Here is a 17,486-nt window from a genome sequence, read left to right on the forward strand (position 1 = left end):
TTGTTTGGTTTGGTGGGTTTTTACCTTGCTCCTTCATCTGCTTTGTGTTTCTCTGTCTTCTCATTTTGCTTAACTTCCTGTGTTTGGGGTCTCCATTTCACAGGCTGCAGGTTCGTCGTTCCCGTTGTTTTTGGTGTCTGCCCCCCGTGGGTGAGGTTGGTTCAGTGGCTTGTGTAGGCTTCCTGGTGGAGGGGACTGGTGCCTGTGTTCTGGTGGATAAAGCTGGATCTTGTCTTTCTGGTGGGCAGGACTGCATCCGGTGGTGTCTTTTGGGGGTGTCTGTGACCTTATTATGATTTTCGACAGCCTCTCTGCTAATGGGTGGGGTTGTGTTTCTGTCTTGCTAGTTGTTTGGCATAGGGTGTCCAGCACTGTAGCTTGCTGGCCGTTCAGTGGAGCTGGGTCTTACCGTTGAGATGGAGGTCTCTGGGAGAGCTTTTGCTGTTTGATATTACGTGGGGCCGGGAGTTCTCTGGTGGACCAATGTCCTGAACTCGGCTCTCCCACCTCAGAGACACAGGCCTGACACCCGGCCAGAACACCAAGACCCTGTCAGCCACACGGCTGGCCTGGAGCCTTCTCCCACAAGGAATGGGAGCTGTTTCACTTTCTCTTGAGCTTCTCTTTAACCAGGTTAAAAGGGCCTCTGAGTTTCTGTTGGCACAGTCAGAGTTTGCAGTATCTGTGTTTTGCTTATTGTCTGTCTCCCTCCTCTAGAATGTGAGCTCCTTAAGGTGTGGATCTTTGTTTTGTCCACTGCTGTACCCAGTGCCTGGAGCAGTGCCTGACATAATGACTGTTTTCTGGTAAACACAGGGGTCTCTGCCTTAAATGTTCCTTTCTCTAGCCCCACCAGCAGCCTGCAGGTCCACCTTCTGAGAGAGATCAGTGAAAGTATAGTTACTGGAAGTCCAGTTTCCCTAAAAGAGAAGAGCAAAGATGACATAGTGGCAGGGTTTTCTAGCATTTGAGCAGCTTGTTTTTATATAGAACTGTTTTCTTGTGAAGTGAATCACCAGAGGATTTGATCACTGATTTATAAATCTCCTGCACCTCCTCCCCTTGTTCCCCAAAATGTAATCCAGAGTCACTGCGGTAGTAATAGGAAATTGCCAAATCATATAATTTTTCTTCTCATTTCAAAGGAAAAAATACAAATAAAAAGAAAAGAAGAAAAGGAGACACTTGAAATGTTTGTTCTTGTTTATCTTTTCTTCCTTTTCATTTTTCTTTCTCCTCCTGACTTCGAATAAAATGAACCAGAAAATATCACAGAAAAGCAAGAAAACAGGCTGTTATTAGAGCCTCCCACTTATTCAGAGGGTTTTGGCATTCTGCTGTGACAAATGAGCTTAGGGCCAGGGGAGATAATATCACTTGTAAATATAAAATATTTTAAGTTGTTAACATAATAAAACTTTTTCCAAAAAGTTTAAAAGAGACAAGTAAAAGTATTCATAATCCCACCACCACAAAAGAAAAGCTAGAACTTTGGTATATTCCCTTCCAATTTTTTCTCTCATGCATACACTTTTTCATCATGGTAAAAAACATGCAACATAAAATGTACCATCTTAGCCATTTTAAGCATACAGTAAAGTAGTGTTATGCACATATTTAAAAAAAATAAATTTATTTATTTATTTTTGGCTGTGTTGGGTCTTTGTTGCTACACATGGGCTTTCTCTAGTTGTGGTGAGCGGGGGCTACTTTTCATTGCAGTCCGCAGCCTTCTCATTGTGGTGGCTTCTCTTGTTGCGAAAAGCATGGTATCTAGGCGCGCAGGCTTCAGTAGTTGTGGCTCACGGGCTTAGTTGCTCCACGGCACATGGGATCTTCCCAGAGCAGGGCTCGAACCTGTGTCCCCTGCGTTGGCAGGCGGACTCTTAACCACTGCGCCACCAGGGAAGTCCCCATATATTTTTACATATGTGTCATACTTGTACCTTCTGTACCCTGAATTTTTCCTTCACTTTACCTCATATCAAATAAATCTTCCATGTAGCCAATTTCTCTACATGCTTGTAATTTTAAAGATGCATAATATTCTATCCCATGGTTATAACATACTTTATTTAACTGTTCACCTATAATTGGACATATATGTTGCTTACAGTTTTTCACTCAAAATATTATTATGAACTTTTAGTTCATACAGTATTTTTCTCTTTAATACTTTCAACGAACTTGATTTTCTAGAAGTTTTCTGGGGAAAACTAAGTCAAAAGTGATGTCTTGCATGTTTCTTAAAAATTACAATAAAATTGCTTCCCAGTGTTTTGTACCAATTTACAATGATCCCCGTGAAGTATGAGAGTACCAATTTCACCACACTCTCACAACTTTTTCTGTTGCTAATTTAATAGTATAAAATGTTTCTTATTTTAATACGTATTTTTCCTATATCTATTTTCCTTGATTGTTTTCTCTGTTGGGAAATGCCAGTTCCTGTCAATTGCTCGGTTTAACTTTGGGAGGTTGTCTTAATATTTTTCTTATTCCTTTTCATGTGCTGTATATATAATAGAGATTTTAACCCTTTTCCATATTTATTGTGAATATTTTCCCCCAGCTATTGGTTTAAATTTACTTGTTATACTGTCATCTGAAGCAATTTAACATTGTTATACAGTTCAGATCTTTATCAATGTGGTTTTTCCTATCACCTGTCATCTTAGAATATTCTCTCCACTTTGTCTTATCCCCAGTGCTTTGATAAAGGATTTAGTTCTGCTTTATCTTCCTGATTTTATTTTCTATATCTAATTATTTCATTCATCCATTTTGACGTAAATGATATGCAGGTCAAATTAATCTGTTTCTTAAATGCTCACTAGTTAAGCAACACTCTTCCTTTAAATTCACTTGAAAAAACCCTTGAATAACTGAGACAGTAGGTCTATGCCTGTATGTAGAGTTCTTGTGTGCTGGGGCAGGATTCCAGGCTCCCTGGGGAAAGGGGAGGAAGGTATAGTCCCAAAGGACTTAGGATGTAGTGTGGTTCAGTGAGAACAGAAAAGGAGCAATAACCAGAATGAAGTGTGGGAGTGCCCCTAAATGTCCTTGCGTTTTCACCTTGCTCGTCCCTTCCCTATATTGGGGAATGACTGCATTTCTAAAAATTAAAGACCACTTGACCCAGAGGTTTTCCTATCTTGTTAGAGTCCTGCTAAGTTTCCAAGAATGAGGGCTCTCAGTTGACCTACAGCAGTACATTTACTAATCATTCGTGCATGGAGCCTGTGTTAGGCACATTGTGTGTGCCTGTGTAAGAGGCAGAATAATAGCCCCAGGACAACCATGAGTTATGCTGTGAGAAGAAAAGGATAAAAGGGAGATGAGAAGAGAAATCTAGGTAGATGTAGAGATGGCTCCGCTGTGCAGCCTTAATGGTGTGGGGTGCGGCACTGTCCCTGTGAAGGGCTGTGCCCGTCCTCTATCCTCCCGCCGCCGCCGCCGCCGCCGCGCACCTCTACCCTCCTCTCAGTTGGTCGAAGCCCCTGCACACACAGAGAAGACTCTCCACTTGCTTCCCTGCCCTCTGCCAGGCTGCATCTCAAAGCTTTTGCAAGGGTCTTAATCCTGGCGGAGAGCCACGTGCACTAGACTGGGAGTCAGAAGTGCCCGCCCCCACTCCCCCCCACCCCCATCCCCACTGCTGCCCAAGAGCCTGGAGCCTGAAAGCTTAAGCGACTACACTCGGAAGGAAGGCACGTCTGACCTCCTGGTTCTGGTTCCCACCCGCCCACCCAGGTTCGCGGTTATCTTTCCTTCCCGGTGCTCACAGTAAGCAGACCGCAAACCCATAACCACTTGTTTTTTCTCTGCTGGGACCATGTACAACAACGCTTCACCTTGCATGTTTTAACTGGCAGGCAGGTGGAGGGAACGCGCCTCAGGACCTCTATCTCGTCCTGTTTGGCATGAAGAAGTCACGCATCTTAACCTGTTGGCAGAGCATCTGCCACTTTAATCTTGAGAAAGAAAAAGGATCTGGTCCATTTAACGTTAGCACGGAGAGTCCAGATCCCCGAACCTGTTAAACAGCGACGTCCACCGTGCCAGCTTGGCTCTCGGGGAAGCCCAGCCACTGTTAATCTCCAGGACAACCTCTTCCTCGCCAGCCTCCACTGAGTGAATTCACCCTCGGGGCCGCCCCGCCTGGCTCCCTCCCACAGCCCCGCGAAGACTGGAGTAGGTGCTCCCCTCAGAAAGGCCCTGGAGTGCCCCGTGGCTCTCAGGGTGCTTAGTGGGACTCGGTAAAGCCGCTGTCCCCTCCCCGGGCCTGCGCCTCCCGGGCAGGGCAGCCGGGGGCCGCGGAAGGAGCGAGAGGGGCGCCCGCGTGACTGATCGCGGCGGAGAAAGTCCCCCGAGACTGTGACCCCTGCGCTGGGGGAAGGCGGGGCCGATGCGCAGGAAGATGCCGTGATGGGACCGGGAAAAGAACACCAACCCCAAACCACCCACTTGTGTTTCTAAACCCGAGTTCTCCGAGAGCGGCCGAGAGACCCCCAGAAGCTGCGCCGCACCTCCTCGACCCCCACCTGCCCAGCCTCGCTTCTTGTGGGTGGGCTTCGCGCTCCCTCCCGGGTTTCGGAGTCACCACGTGACTTCCACGAAGAGTGAGGCCCCAGCGGAAAGCCGCGACAGGGGTGGTATTTGGGACCCCGAGGTGCGGCGAGAGGGCGGGGAGAGGAGGAAAGGAGGGGGGGGGGGGAGAAGGGGGGGGCGGGGCGGACTTTGGGACGGGAAGGACGGCGGGCTCGGACTGGGGGGTGGGGAAACCCGGGCGTTGCGCAGCGGGCGCTGGAGCCGGGAAAGCGGGAAGCCCGAGGGGGCGCGGCAGAGGCGGCGGCCGGCAGGTGCTGGGGCGCGGGGATGCCGGTGGCGGGAGAGAGCCGGTAGGCAGCTCCCCGCGAGCAGGGCGCGCCGGGCCGGGCGGCCGCTCCTCCGCTAGGCTGCGCGGCGGGGCGGGCCGGGCCGGAGAAGCGCGCGGCATGTCGCAAGGGCTCCTGGCCGCCGACAGCGTCCTGCAGAGGAGCTTCGCGGCGCCGGGGAACCAGGCGCAGCCGCAGGTAGTGAACTAGAGGCTCGGGGAGGACCGCGGGCGATGCGGGGGTGGGCGCGCCTGGGGGCGCGAGGAGGTGGGTGCTGGGGCTCCCGGGTGGTGACCACTGAGTGCAAGGGTGGAGGGCGCTGCGGGAGCTAGACGCGAGCGGTGTGGGGGCCGCGGGGGCGGGCCAGGGACCCTGGCGTGCGCCTCTGCCCTGCAGCCCCCGCGCACGCACGGTGCTCGGGGCGTCCGGGATGGTGACTGGGCTCCTGAGCCTGGGAGGGGGAGAGGCCAGAGGGCGCCGTCGCCTGGTAGGGCTGGGCACTGGCCACGCTCCCCCGCACGTGGGTTCCCCACTGCCTTGGGCGTCGCCATCCGTGCACCGCCGCCGGCTGCCACCCCACCGCCGGAACGGTCCTTCCCCCGCCGCTCCGAGCGGGGGCCAAGGTGTGGAGAGAGGAAATTCCGCTACAAGGGGAAACTCGCGCCCGGGCACTCCCAACATCTACCGGCTGCCTCCCGAATGGCCTAGCGGTGCGAGGTAGGGGCCAGAAGTAGGCGGACTGCACTCTCAGAACTGGTGGAAAGCCCTTGGCCGGCGCTCGGTCCTGTGCGCTGTCCACCGCCACGTTTACGACCGCGTACTGGGGAAACTGACACAAAGTCGCCCACAGGGACTGCAGTATGAGAACTTCCCGCCCTGCTGCTTTAGGACTGAGTCTTTTCATGGTTATGCCCTTCTTCTCAATTCGGTGCCTGGCACAGAATGTCATCGGGTGACGCTAGAGAGCCACACATCTGAGTTTAGGCCTGGGCTTTGCCACACACTGGCTGAGTAGCCTTGGGCAATTTGCTCAACCTCTCTGAGCCTCAATTTCCCCACGTGTAAAATCAATATAACAATATCAACTTCTCATGATATTTATGAGAACTAATGGAGATGAGGTTAATAATATATGACTATCTCAACAGTTTGCTCCCCTCTTTCCATCTTGATTAAATGTTTCCGCTGGTTGTCAGGTATGACAATATGATAGGTGATAAATCCAGTTTGGAGGGTCTGCTCCTACAGGGCAGAATGCAGACTGCTTCATGTGCCCTATGAATTTCTGAGGATGAACAGAGAGGCATGATTTGGTGACAGGCACTATTGGCGACTCAATAAAAAATAACAGCAGCCTTAACAGAGATTATTGAGGGCATACCATGCGCTGGTAGCTTTGGGATAAAATCTCATTTTATCCTATGCAGCCCCAAGCATGGGGCTGCTAGGATGATCATTGCAGAGATTATTGACCACTTGTTGAGGGCGTGTGTCTCTAGTGCCCAGGACAGTGCCTGGCACATGGCAGGTACTCAGTTAATACTTACTGAAAGAGTGAATGAATCACACAACAAATGAGAAAATGGAAAAATCAGAGAGTTTAAGTCATTTACCCAAGACCATATTGATAATAAGAGACAAAACTAGGAACTGTGTACTTCTAAAGCTGAAAGTTCTGTCTGCTGCACTCGCCGTTGTGTTCCGGTTACATCTACCAAGACTTCTTTACCTCTAAAAGACTACATTTTAACATTTTATGCCTGTTCCCTTAAGCACTGCCTCCAGTCCGCTTCTATTTGTTATGTTCTTTCTTCTTGTCCTTTCATAGCTTTATATTCTTGCATATGCTGAAAATTCTTTACCTGCTGTAACTTGGGGAGGTGATATGGGTCTTTTCTTTCTTTCTTTTTTTTTTTTTTTTTTTTGCGGTACGCGGGCCTCTCACTGTTGTGGCCTCTCCCGTTGCGGAGCACAGGCTCCGGACGCGCAGGCTCAGCGGCCATGGCTCACGGGCCCAGCCGCTCCGCGGCACGTGGGATCTTCCCGGACCGGGGCACGAACCCGTGTCCCCTGCATCGGCAGGCGGACTCTCAACCACTGCGCCACCAGGGAAGCCCATATGGGTCTTTTCTTATTTGGAATATTAGACCAGATAAAATGATAACTGAAAACATCCATTATTTTATGTTATCAATATTTGCTTTCCATTAATAGTAATAATTGAGTAGCGTTCCTGTGTTTGTATCCCACTAATCTCTTGGCCTTTAAACTCTTTAAAGGTAGTATTTTCCAGGTGTCTTCTCATAGAGTTCTGGAAAGCAAATACCGCCCCACTTCTCCATGTTTTCTGTAACTGGATGAAGTGTTTTTACCATGGTAGGTGGATTTTTCTGCCTGCCTGTTTCAGGGTAACTCCTGAAGGATTTGACCAAGTTTGCTTAAATCTCATATACAGCCAAGAGCTTTCAAGACACATCATAAATTTGCTTTCTCATTCGCCCTGACCTGTGTGTGAAACAAAACGTCAGTCAGACATTGTTCAAAGGAACCTATTGTTGTGGCGTTCAGGATCACGTGGTATGTTGGGAGAGTTACGTGGTTGCAGTTAGTTATCAGCGTCATGGTGATTTGTACACAGTATCAAAAGTACCTGTTTGCGTGTGGTGGCGGAAGCCCCGGCCCACGGCAAGTCCCAGATAGCAGCCGCCTTCTGCCTTTCCCGTCCTCAGACGGGCACCAACACCACACCTCTTCCAGGCACATGCCCTGCAGGGGAGAGGTTTGAGAACGTTGGTTTGGAGTCCAGCAGACCTGAGTTCCACTTCCCGTTCGCCCCGCTACTAGCTGTGATACCTGGAGCAAGTTCCTCAGCATCTCTGAGTTTCTTATTCCTCATCTTTTAGATGGCGGTCCCACCACATATTTCTCAGGGTGGCGACAGGGGTTAACAGCTAGCACAGTCATAGCGCATGGTGAGTGCTCCTGAACGCGGGGCCACTGTTACCCCACTGATGTAGCGGCAAGCACTGCTGTGGCCGCAAAGAGAATGGTGATGCTTCATAAGCAATGCTGGGTGAAGAGAGAGGGCAGGGAAGGTGAGGCAAGGGGCCTCAGGATCACACCTGACCAAACCTTCCCCCCCAGAGCCCTGAGGATGATGACAGGAAGGTCCGAAGGAGGGAAAAAAACCGAGTTGCTGCTCAGAGAAGCCGGAAGAAGCAGACCCAGAAGGCTGACAAACTCCATGAGGTGAGAGTGTGGTTAGGGCAGAGCCATGCAAGGGCCATGACAAGGAGTCATCCTCCACCCTTGCACTGTGGTGGACCTAAGGTCACACCCTGGTCATCACCAGTTCGGCCACATGCACGTCTAATTCTGCTGTGTCCTTCCAGCCCGGTGTTCTGAGTCTTCACTCACTGGTGTCTTCATTTCTCCCTCGCTGGTTGCATCTCACACTCAAGTTTCCTTTAGTATAAAATAAAGAACCCACCTTTTGATCCTGATTCCCTTTCAAGCTAGCGCCCCATTTCTTTTCTTTCCCTCTTTTATTTCCCTGCTTATTAAAAAGAGACCTGCTGTCTCCATGTCCTCAGTTCCTGTTTATTCCCCGGTCCTCCGTGGTATCGTTTCTGCTCCCGCAACACACATACATGCACACACACACATGCACACTTCCTACAGATGCTGCTCCGCTGAGGCCACTAGTGCCCTGGCACTGCCCGGTCCAGGGGCCCCTTTCTAGTCCCCTCATCCTTCACCTTGCTGGCTCCTCTGACACCAATGATCCTCGCCTTCTTGAAACCTTCTTCCAAGGTCTTTAGCTTCTAAAAGACCACATTTCCTATTTCTCCTGACCCTCTTCACCACTTTTTTCTTAGTTTCTTTGTTCACTTTTCTACCTCTGTCTGTTTTCTTAAATGTTGGTGTTGACCAGGCTTTCAGACTCTGCCCTTTTTTCTTCTCACCCTGGATGATTTAATCTATTAACCTGTTCTGCCAACGTCAGCTCCCAACGTCACTTACTCTCAGGTAGGCATCGATCACTCCAAGACCTCTGGCCCTCACCCCACATCTCCAGTGTCTGCTTAGATGCCTCCAGATGGGTCGCCACAGGCTCCTCAGCTGCAGCATGACCATGATAGCGTGTCTGTTCACCCTGAGACTTTCTCTTCTCACTGTCATCAAATTGTAGTTAATGGAGCTAACTAACCATCTGTCTTATCACCCAAATCAGGAACCTGAGGTTTATTCTAAACTCTTCCATTTTCCTCTATCCTTGTGCATAATCCCACATAATCTCACAGTCAGGACATGGGAACTGACGTCGAAGGCATCCCAGGATCCGTCCAAGGAATTGCTGGCATTCCCATGCTCTTGTCTTTGCACAGGGCTGGTGTGAATATTAAGGGTTTTAGTTCAGCTCTCTCCTGCCACACTTTCTGGCCATAGATTGTCTCCGCAAGGCCAGTCTGAGGGGCATTGATAGCACAGGAGACTCTGAGGTGTTATGAGGGGGAAATGACAGTCTCTAAAAACCCCTTCACACTGAGCAGAGAACAGATTTAGAATGCACAGGCTCCAGGGAGAGGTGACCCACTGATATAAATTCACAGAGGGCCATAGATGATAAATGTTACGTTCTTTCTTGAAAGTAGGAAGTCTGGGCTGTAGAAAGAGACTAGGATCTTCAGACCAGGGTCAGGGAAGGTCCGTCCCAGCCGGGATGAGAGTTCTGTAAAATTTCCACAGAGGAATTGGGATGCCCTTTGCCTCCCTTCTTCCCTCCTCCTTGCTCCTGAAGCAAGCCTGGTTCTAGCTTCATGGTACCAAATAACCCCCAGAGGGGACTTGTGGCTTGGTCAGTGCAAGGCCCTATATTCAGAACACATGTGCCAGCAGGGCCCTTCCTCTCGAGGAACTTCTAGTTGGAGCCAGATGCATCAATATCAAAACACACTAGAGAACACTTGGTTTTAAATCCCAAGTGATTATGTGTGTGGAGGTGACTAAATGACTTGGACAAGATCTTTCGTGGAGCAGGGTCGAGTAGATTGGTTCAACAAATATTTATCAAGAACCACTGCAGGCAAGGCATTGCCCCTGGGTCACAAGGAGAGGATTAAGATCTCATTCCTGTCCTTGGGAGGCATAGGAGTCTCAAGGAAAGTATATTCATTTCCTATGGCTGCTGTAACAAATTATGACAAATTTGGTGACTTAAAACAACACAGATCTATTTTATCTCACAGTTTTGGAGGTCAGGCATATGAAATGGGTCTCACTGGGCTAAAGTCAAGGTGTCAACAGGGCTGCATTCCTTCTGGAGGCTCTGCAGAGGAATCCGTTTCTTGCCTTTTCCAGCTTCTAGAGGCTTCTGTATTCCTTGGCTTGTTGGTCCCCTTCCATTTTCAAAGCCAGCACTGGCCAGTGGAGTCCTTCTCATCCTGCATCACTCTGACACCGTTTCTGTTGTTACATCTCCTTCTCTGCTTCCTCTTTCCCTAATACTCTCATGATTACATTGGGCTCACCTGCATAAGCTGGGATAATCTCCCTCTTTTAAGATATTCAACTTAGTCACATCTGCAAAGTCCCTTTTGCCATGTAAGGTAACATATTCACAGGTTCCAGAGATTGGATGTAAACATCATGGGGGTTGGCATTATTCTGCCTACCACAAACATAAATACTTTACTACAGTGTCAAAAAAAGATGGGTCTCTCTCAATTTCTGTCATTGTTGGATTTGATAATGAAATGAACTAGATGTCCGGGAAGTTTAGGGGTGATTTGCCGCATTTACTCCTGCCTAATCCCTCTTAGAACAGTGGGTGGAGGGCCCTTCATAGGATTCTTATCTTGTTCTGCTGTCCATAAACATAACTGTGCCAGTTGCCCTTTCCAGAAGGGGGCCGACTGATCTGAAACCCAGTCCCTCCACAGAAGAACACGCTCTTCTCCTCTTTCTCTGTGGAGCTACGAGAATGTATTAGGGTCCTGCGCCACCGGCAGATCATCTCAGCAAGGCCAGTTTTGTTGGGAAACACAGTATCGAGGAGGCCAGGACAGTGGTTCCATCCATACACAGGCCCCAAAGCGGAAGTCCACCCTTTACCGTCACTAGCTACACACAAGTGTCATTGGTCACTGGTGTCAGCAGTCACTTTGATGACTAGTTTTTAAATTTTGAAAAACATCTACATGTTGAGAGTGGGATGTCTGGTTAAAAAATGTGGTGATGAATAATTTTACTGGGCTCCAGTGAGCTGCAGGCAGAGGACTTAGCACACTGCTTTGGGTCACAGCTGAAAGCCCCTCAGGCTCCCTGGGGCTCCCAGGACACATCTAGGTTGGGAAAAGTAAGAGCCAGACACAGTGCATGGAAACCTCCTCCTCAGACTTGGAATGAGGCCAGCTCATTGGGAGACACCGAAGGGCACAGAAAACTGCCACCTGATAGCCACGACTGCCCACTACTCCCTGGGGAGCTGAGCCCACCATAAGGGCTTTGAGTAAATGTAAAATAGATAGCTAGTGGGAAACAGCCGCACAGTGCAGGGAGATCAGCTCGGTGCTTTGTGACCACCTAGAGGGGTGGGATAGGGAGGGTGGGAGGGAGACGCAAGAGGGAAGAGATATGGGGATATATGTATACATATAGCTGATTTACTTTGTCATACAGCAGAAACTAACACACCATTGTAAAGCAATTATACTCCAATAAAGATGTTTAAAAAAAAAAGGGCTTTGAGTAAAGCCCTTACCCCATAAATTCCTCTCTCCTATACTGTGGGATAGCATTGCTAAATATCTCCAAGTAACTCGAGCTCTTTATTTGCCTTTCCTGAACACCATGAAGGGGAATATTTAGAGCCAGACGTGTTTAAAATTCCCACCTTCCTCTCCTGCCCACTTAGTTCTTGAGCCTCTCTCACCTCCAACATCCAGAAAAACCTCCTCCAGTCCCAGCTGTTACAAGTCTCTCGGCTGCCTTCTTCCTTCCCCAGCTCTCCATCCCCCAAGCCAGGGGACTATCCATCGGGGCAGAACCCCCTTGGAGGGCAGGGCGTGAGGACAACCTGAGCAGGCCAAGCCAGAGAGAGACTGGGGTCACTCTTCAGAGATGTCTGAGTTTCCCCCTCAGGGTGGTGGCTGCCAAAAGTCACCCCACGGTGATGAGAGGCAGTTCCTGGTGTGTATCTGTGCACCTCGCTGTTCACTGTGGCTTTCGAGTCTTCCCTTCAAGGCACTTACCCTTCTCATGGAGACTTTGACCCGTATTCATCTCTGAATATTAGGCACATGGCCCGGGTCCAGCTTCACAAATGGGAACCCAAGAAAACAGTCCAGGTCTCTAAGCCCAGTTGAAAGTGTCTCAGAAGTGGGTCACACTGGTTCAAGCAAGGCACCCAAAGGTGTAAGACTGAGAAAGAACTTTGAGTCAGAAAAGGAAGGCAGCGATGCCGTCCTCAGGAGCCCCAAATGTCACAAACTGACAACTTTCTTGGGCAACATGGTAGTGGTACGTGTTGCCCTGGTGCTTTCAGATATTGCATACTCTAAGAGAATCCTTCATGTCAGTCCTCACTGGGTTTAGAAACTGATGATGACACTAATTTGTACAGCCCTTGCTGGTGACACAGTTTTTCTGCTGGGAAGTATATGAGCTTAAGGCTTGGAAATAGACTTATGGTAAAATCCTGAGCTCCCGTAGCCCTTTACTGCTGGTAACCGCCACGGGGGGAAATTTGGGCCCAGACACTGCCAAGCGAAGGCAGAATCGCCGTCATTGCCTGAGAGTTGCAGTTGACCTTGAAGTCAGGGATCAGGCCCCAAGTCTGCATGACCTCAGAAAAGTCACCGTACCTCTGAGTTTCAGTTGCCTCGCTTGTGAAATGGGGTCTGTGTCCTCCTGATGGCCTTTTCCTTCCCCTCACTGCCTTCCCACCTTAGTTATAATCTCTGGTCCCTGGTACCCACATTAGCTTCTCTACCAGTCTTTGCTTCAAAGGCATCCTAGACCCCGCATCGCCCCCCCAGACGGCACCTCATTCCTCAATCAACCTCTCTTTGGAAGCTGAGACCGGGGTTTCTCAACCTCAGCACTGCTGACATTTGGGCTCAGCTATTTCCTCGTCGGGGTGGGGGGCGTCCCGCGCGCTGTCGGACGTTGAGCGGCATCCGTGGCCTCGACCCACTAGAGGCAGTAGCGCCCCCTCCCCAGCCGTGACAACCTAAACGGTCTCCAGCCGCTCCAGATGTTCCCCGGGGACTGCCAGAACTGGCCCAGTTGAGAATCATTGCCCGATATCACGTACGTTAAGTCCAGGTTATCTCTCCTCAGGTTGAAGTGGGTCTTTACTCATTCCCCTTTGTACCCACTCCGTGTTCTCACCTCCTCTTCCTCCCCTCTCAGCTCCCTCTTTTATTTTTGTGGAACTGGTCTCGCTTGAAGAAGATTTTGACTTCTTCTCTTTTTATTCCCTCAGCTCAGTAAAAGCCCCTCCGCAGATTTATGAGTAAAACTTAAATCCCAGAAGAGAAAGTCCCTGTGGAGAAGGCAGCCGAGGGGCCTGCTGGAGGCCCGCGACAGGCAGCTCTGTGGCCTTTCTGAGCTGGGGCTCGGGAAGAGCCGTGGATTTCGGCAGCATGGCCCCTGTGGCTTCCAGAGGGAGAGCTCAGAAGCTCAGAAGCATCTTGCCACAGCGTTCAGTAACTATACAGAGGCATGTGGAATATTCTGCTACAGGAAGAATTCTGTTCTTTGGAATCTAGTTAAAATCTTAGCTCTTCGGAACCATTCAAATGTATTCTTCATTTTACTTGGAGGTGAAGAGAATTTCTAGTTGCAGGGTGGAGAGTGTGTGTGTGTGTGTGTGTGTGTGTGTGTGTGTGTGTGTGTGTGTGCGCGCGCGCGCGCGCGTCTGTGCGAACTACCCAGAGCTGTGGCCTCTCTCAGCCCTTAGCTACGGGCAGCGCTCCCCACGACGCCTAGGTCCCCATCCCCTCCTCCCAGCCAGACCCTTCCTGCCCACAGAGGGCCTCTTGCTGCACCGGGAGACTGAATTCTGACTCCCGGACTAGAGCTGTCAGAGGCCAGAGGAGAGCCTGGGGCATTGGGGGTGGTAGGCCTGGAGGAGAGCTGAAGGTGTAATGCAGCCAGGGTACTAGGGGACCAAAGTGGCCCAGCTCAGCCTGTGGCGGGGTGGGCGAGGCCCGCTGCCATGGAGAGTATTCCGGGTGACCCTGAGAGCCTGCCTGGGAAAGACAGGAGGCAGAGAGATAGCTCCGATGGCCTCTATGTGCAACCTCTCTGGGGCCCTTGTTCTGAGAGGGAGGAGAGTGCCTAGAGTGGGAGGGAGGGAAGGAGGGGGGAAGAAAAGGAGACCAAGGGCGAGGGTTGTGGAGTCACTGAGCTCGTAGATGTCGGCACTGGGGCCCGTCGGGCAGGGGTACAGGAGAAGGTAGCAGAGGCCCCTAGTTGCTATACATTTCTGATCTTTGGGGAGAGACCTTACTTAATATAAATAAGATTGACGGTGATACGAGACTGAATAGAACACGTAATGAGAAATGTGGTTCCGTTAGGTGCTATGATCTGGGAAGCCTTCCTGGAGGTGGTGGGCTTGACCTTCCACACAAAAGCAGGAAGGCAGCTCAGTTGAGGAGAACAGCTTTAGCAAAGAGGCAGAGCTGAGAATTTGCATGTATCTTCATGGCCTGTAAGAAGATCAGACTTTTTTAGTAATATTTCTTAAAAGTTACTGGTAAGATAATAAGGTTGGGCTCCCAGCTCAGGAAATGCATGGCATGCATGGTTCAACAAAGTCTACCCATATGAATCAACGTAGAAATGATTGAAAACAACATTTCAACAAGATGCAAATAAGATCGTCAGCCTTAAGAAGGTCTCTATTGGTATGCCGTGGGGCTCTGCAAGTGGCCGAGTATTGTAGGACTTATTAATGAGTTGGGTGAAGAAAAGGAAGACCTACTTCATCGAGTCAGCGGACAGCTTAGAGCTGTGTGGTATCACTAACCCAGGAGCCGACACAATCAATATTCAAAAAGATTTTGCTAGGCTAGCAGATGACCAAGCAAACAGGGCGAAATTCAGTAGAAGTGGATGTAAAGCCCACCCTTAAGCCAAAATATCAGTTGTAGTTCAAGTATGAACAGAGAAGCGGCCGGTGCAGACAAAGCTTGCACTTCTCTGCATTCTCAGAGAGAATCCCCAGAGCTGGGTGGCTGCGCAACTGGGTCCCACCCAGAGCAGACTACCTCACGCAATTGCCTTCTGAATGGCGGGACCATCCCCAGAATCGTGCATTGTGTTTTGGGAACATTTTCTCAGAGCTCCTGGCAAATTGGAACGTGTGTTGGGAATGGCCTCCCGAAGGGTGGAGAAACCAGAAGTCCTAAAACCCAAGGAACTCAGAGGACCTGAAGCAGTTGGGCTCAGAGAATACCTAAGGGGAAGTGGTATGGGGCCGTCTCCTAACATTTCAAGAACTGTGATGTTGAAAAAGTATCGCATGTACTCTATGTGGTTCCATAGGTGGAACCAAGCCCAGTGGGTGGGTTTAAAGGAGAGAATGATTTTGGATAGTACAAAGAGGAGCTTTCTAATAGAGCAGCTCAGAAATAGCAGGAGCTGTCCTTTGAAGGAGAGAGTGTCCAGCACAAGTTGGATGTCGGAGCTAGAATTACATAGGGAAGGTTTCTGCACTGTGTGGTTTGGGCTAAGGGCTCTCTGATCTCCCGCAGTTCTAAGCCTCTGTAAACTCCGATATAGTGGAAGCTTAACAGGTGAGTGTTGGAGCAAAGCCAAGGCAAGGGGTGTTTTCATTCATTTACTCAGCATTCGACAAACATTTGTTATGTTCCAGGCACTGTTCCAGGTGCTGGGGCTGTAACAGTGAACCCAGCAGAAACCATCAGAAAGCAGATCAGCGGCTGTGGGGAGAGGGCCACTGACTGCAGAGGGAGATCAGGGAACTTTTCAGAGTGATGGAAATGTTCTGTGTCTTGGTCAACAGAGTTGTTTACATTTGTGAAAACTCATCAAATTATACACTTAAAATTAGGTGCATTTTATTTTATGTCAGTTATAAATAAGATAATAAAGATGATTCAAAAAACAAAGCCCGGCCCCCATCCTGGTGGGAGGGGAGAGACGTGAAGCAAATGAACAAACCAGTCTGAGTGGTGGAGGTGGCCACGGTTAAAGAGAAAGATTTCAGGGAAGGAGGTGAACATCGTGGCCGGGGGTTAGATCTGCCCGGAGGACAGAGGAAGGGCACGTGGTTTCGGAACCGATGCTGAAGACGGATTTCTGTCTTCCCAGGAGTATGAGTGCCTGGAGCAAGAAAACACAGTGCTGCGGAGAGAGATCGGGAAGCTGACGGAGGAGCTGAAGCACCTGAGCGAGGTGCTGAAGGAGCACGAGAAGACGTGCCCGCTGCTGCTCTGCCCCGTGAACTTTGTGCCGGTGCCGCGGCTGGACCCCGTGGCTGGCTGCCTGCCCCGGTGAAGCCCAAAGACGGTCCTCCTCTGCCCAGCAAGGAGCGTTGGTCTTTTTCACACCTGGGAAGAGGCTTCCCTCTGCATCCATGTACCGGGGGGGCCTGTGGCCGGGTCAGCTCTTAGGAGCTCCGGGCTGTGTCCCCAGCAGCCCAGGGTCAGCATGATGCTCTCACAGGCCCCTGACTCAGAGCCTTTAGTGGATCCAGGCGGGGGAGGCCATCCTCCAGAGTCACTGCGCGTCCACTTTGGCAGCTAGTAAGTTCCGTTGTTGAGCACAATCATTTCCTCTAGCATATGGAGAATAAAGGTGTTATCTTCTCTCCTTTCGCCAAGTTCTTAGAATTTAGAGACACGATACCTTTCCTCTCCCTGAAGAGGTCATCTCCTGTCTCCTCAGTTGGTTTTGCAGCTCCTGGGTCTTGCTTCTCCTCCTGGTCCTCTCCCCCATGGTCACATCCATGCTAGATGAGGAGGCACCTTTGGGGTGGGACCCCCCCGCCACCCCAGCTGGGTCATGCAGGGGTGTGCTAATGCGCTGCGTGACCCTCCATCCTGGTCAACTTTCCCACCCAGGCTGGACCGTCCTGGAAGATTTTCTACTCCAGGATGGTTTTCCCATGTGCTCTGTGTATTCCCGGGTCACCTCCCATTCCATTAGTAGTCATAGGGTCAGGGGACAAATGTACTTTATAGAAGTCTGAATCACACTCGAATGGAGGAGATCTGTCCCCTATTTAAACGAGCAAATATTTGGGTAGGTGAGGAGAGGAGAGCTATTTCCTTTTAAAGGTCCCATCCGACTCTATTCTTTCAGGAAAATCAGAACCAGGCCAAGTTGAAAGTGGCCCCAGCAAGAAAAGCAAAATGGGAGAACACACCCCATCCCCTCCCAATTCTCTTTCTTCCTGGAACAAGGGAGTTGTGGAAAGTGGAGCCAGCCTATCATAAAGGGAACAAGAAATGGGAACAGCAGGGAAGGTGCTTTGTTGTAAATGTAAATGGTTAAAAAAAAGAGAAAAGAAAGAGAAAGCAGCTCTTCCCAGGGGTGAAGAACTTGCTGACCTCATGCCAGGGTTCATACTGG

The 17,486-nt window shown here is 50.1% G+C and overlaps 1 protein-coding gene across 1 annotated transcript; it reads left to right on the forward strand.

The window, feature by feature from the left end:
- The first annotated feature begins 4,997 nt into the window (after positions 1–4,997).
- On the forward strand, positions 4,998–16,628 carry BATF3 (basic leucine zipper ATF-like transcription factor 3). The gene is given in 3 exon segments (XM_024133755.2): positions 4,998–5,075; positions 7,983–8,126; positions 16,224–16,628. Coding segments are annotated over 3 exon segments (408 nt in total). The 3' UTR covers positions 16,410–16,628.
- The last annotated feature ends 858 nt before the right edge of the window (positions 16,629–17,486 follow it).

This window comes from Physeter macrocephalus, chromosome 4, assembly GCF_002837175.3.
Source record: "Physeter macrocephalus isolate SW-GA chromosome 4, ASM283717v5, whole genome shotgun sequence".
NCBI lineage: Eukaryota > Metazoa > Chordata > Mammalia > Artiodactyla > Physeteridae > Physeter > Physeter macrocephalus.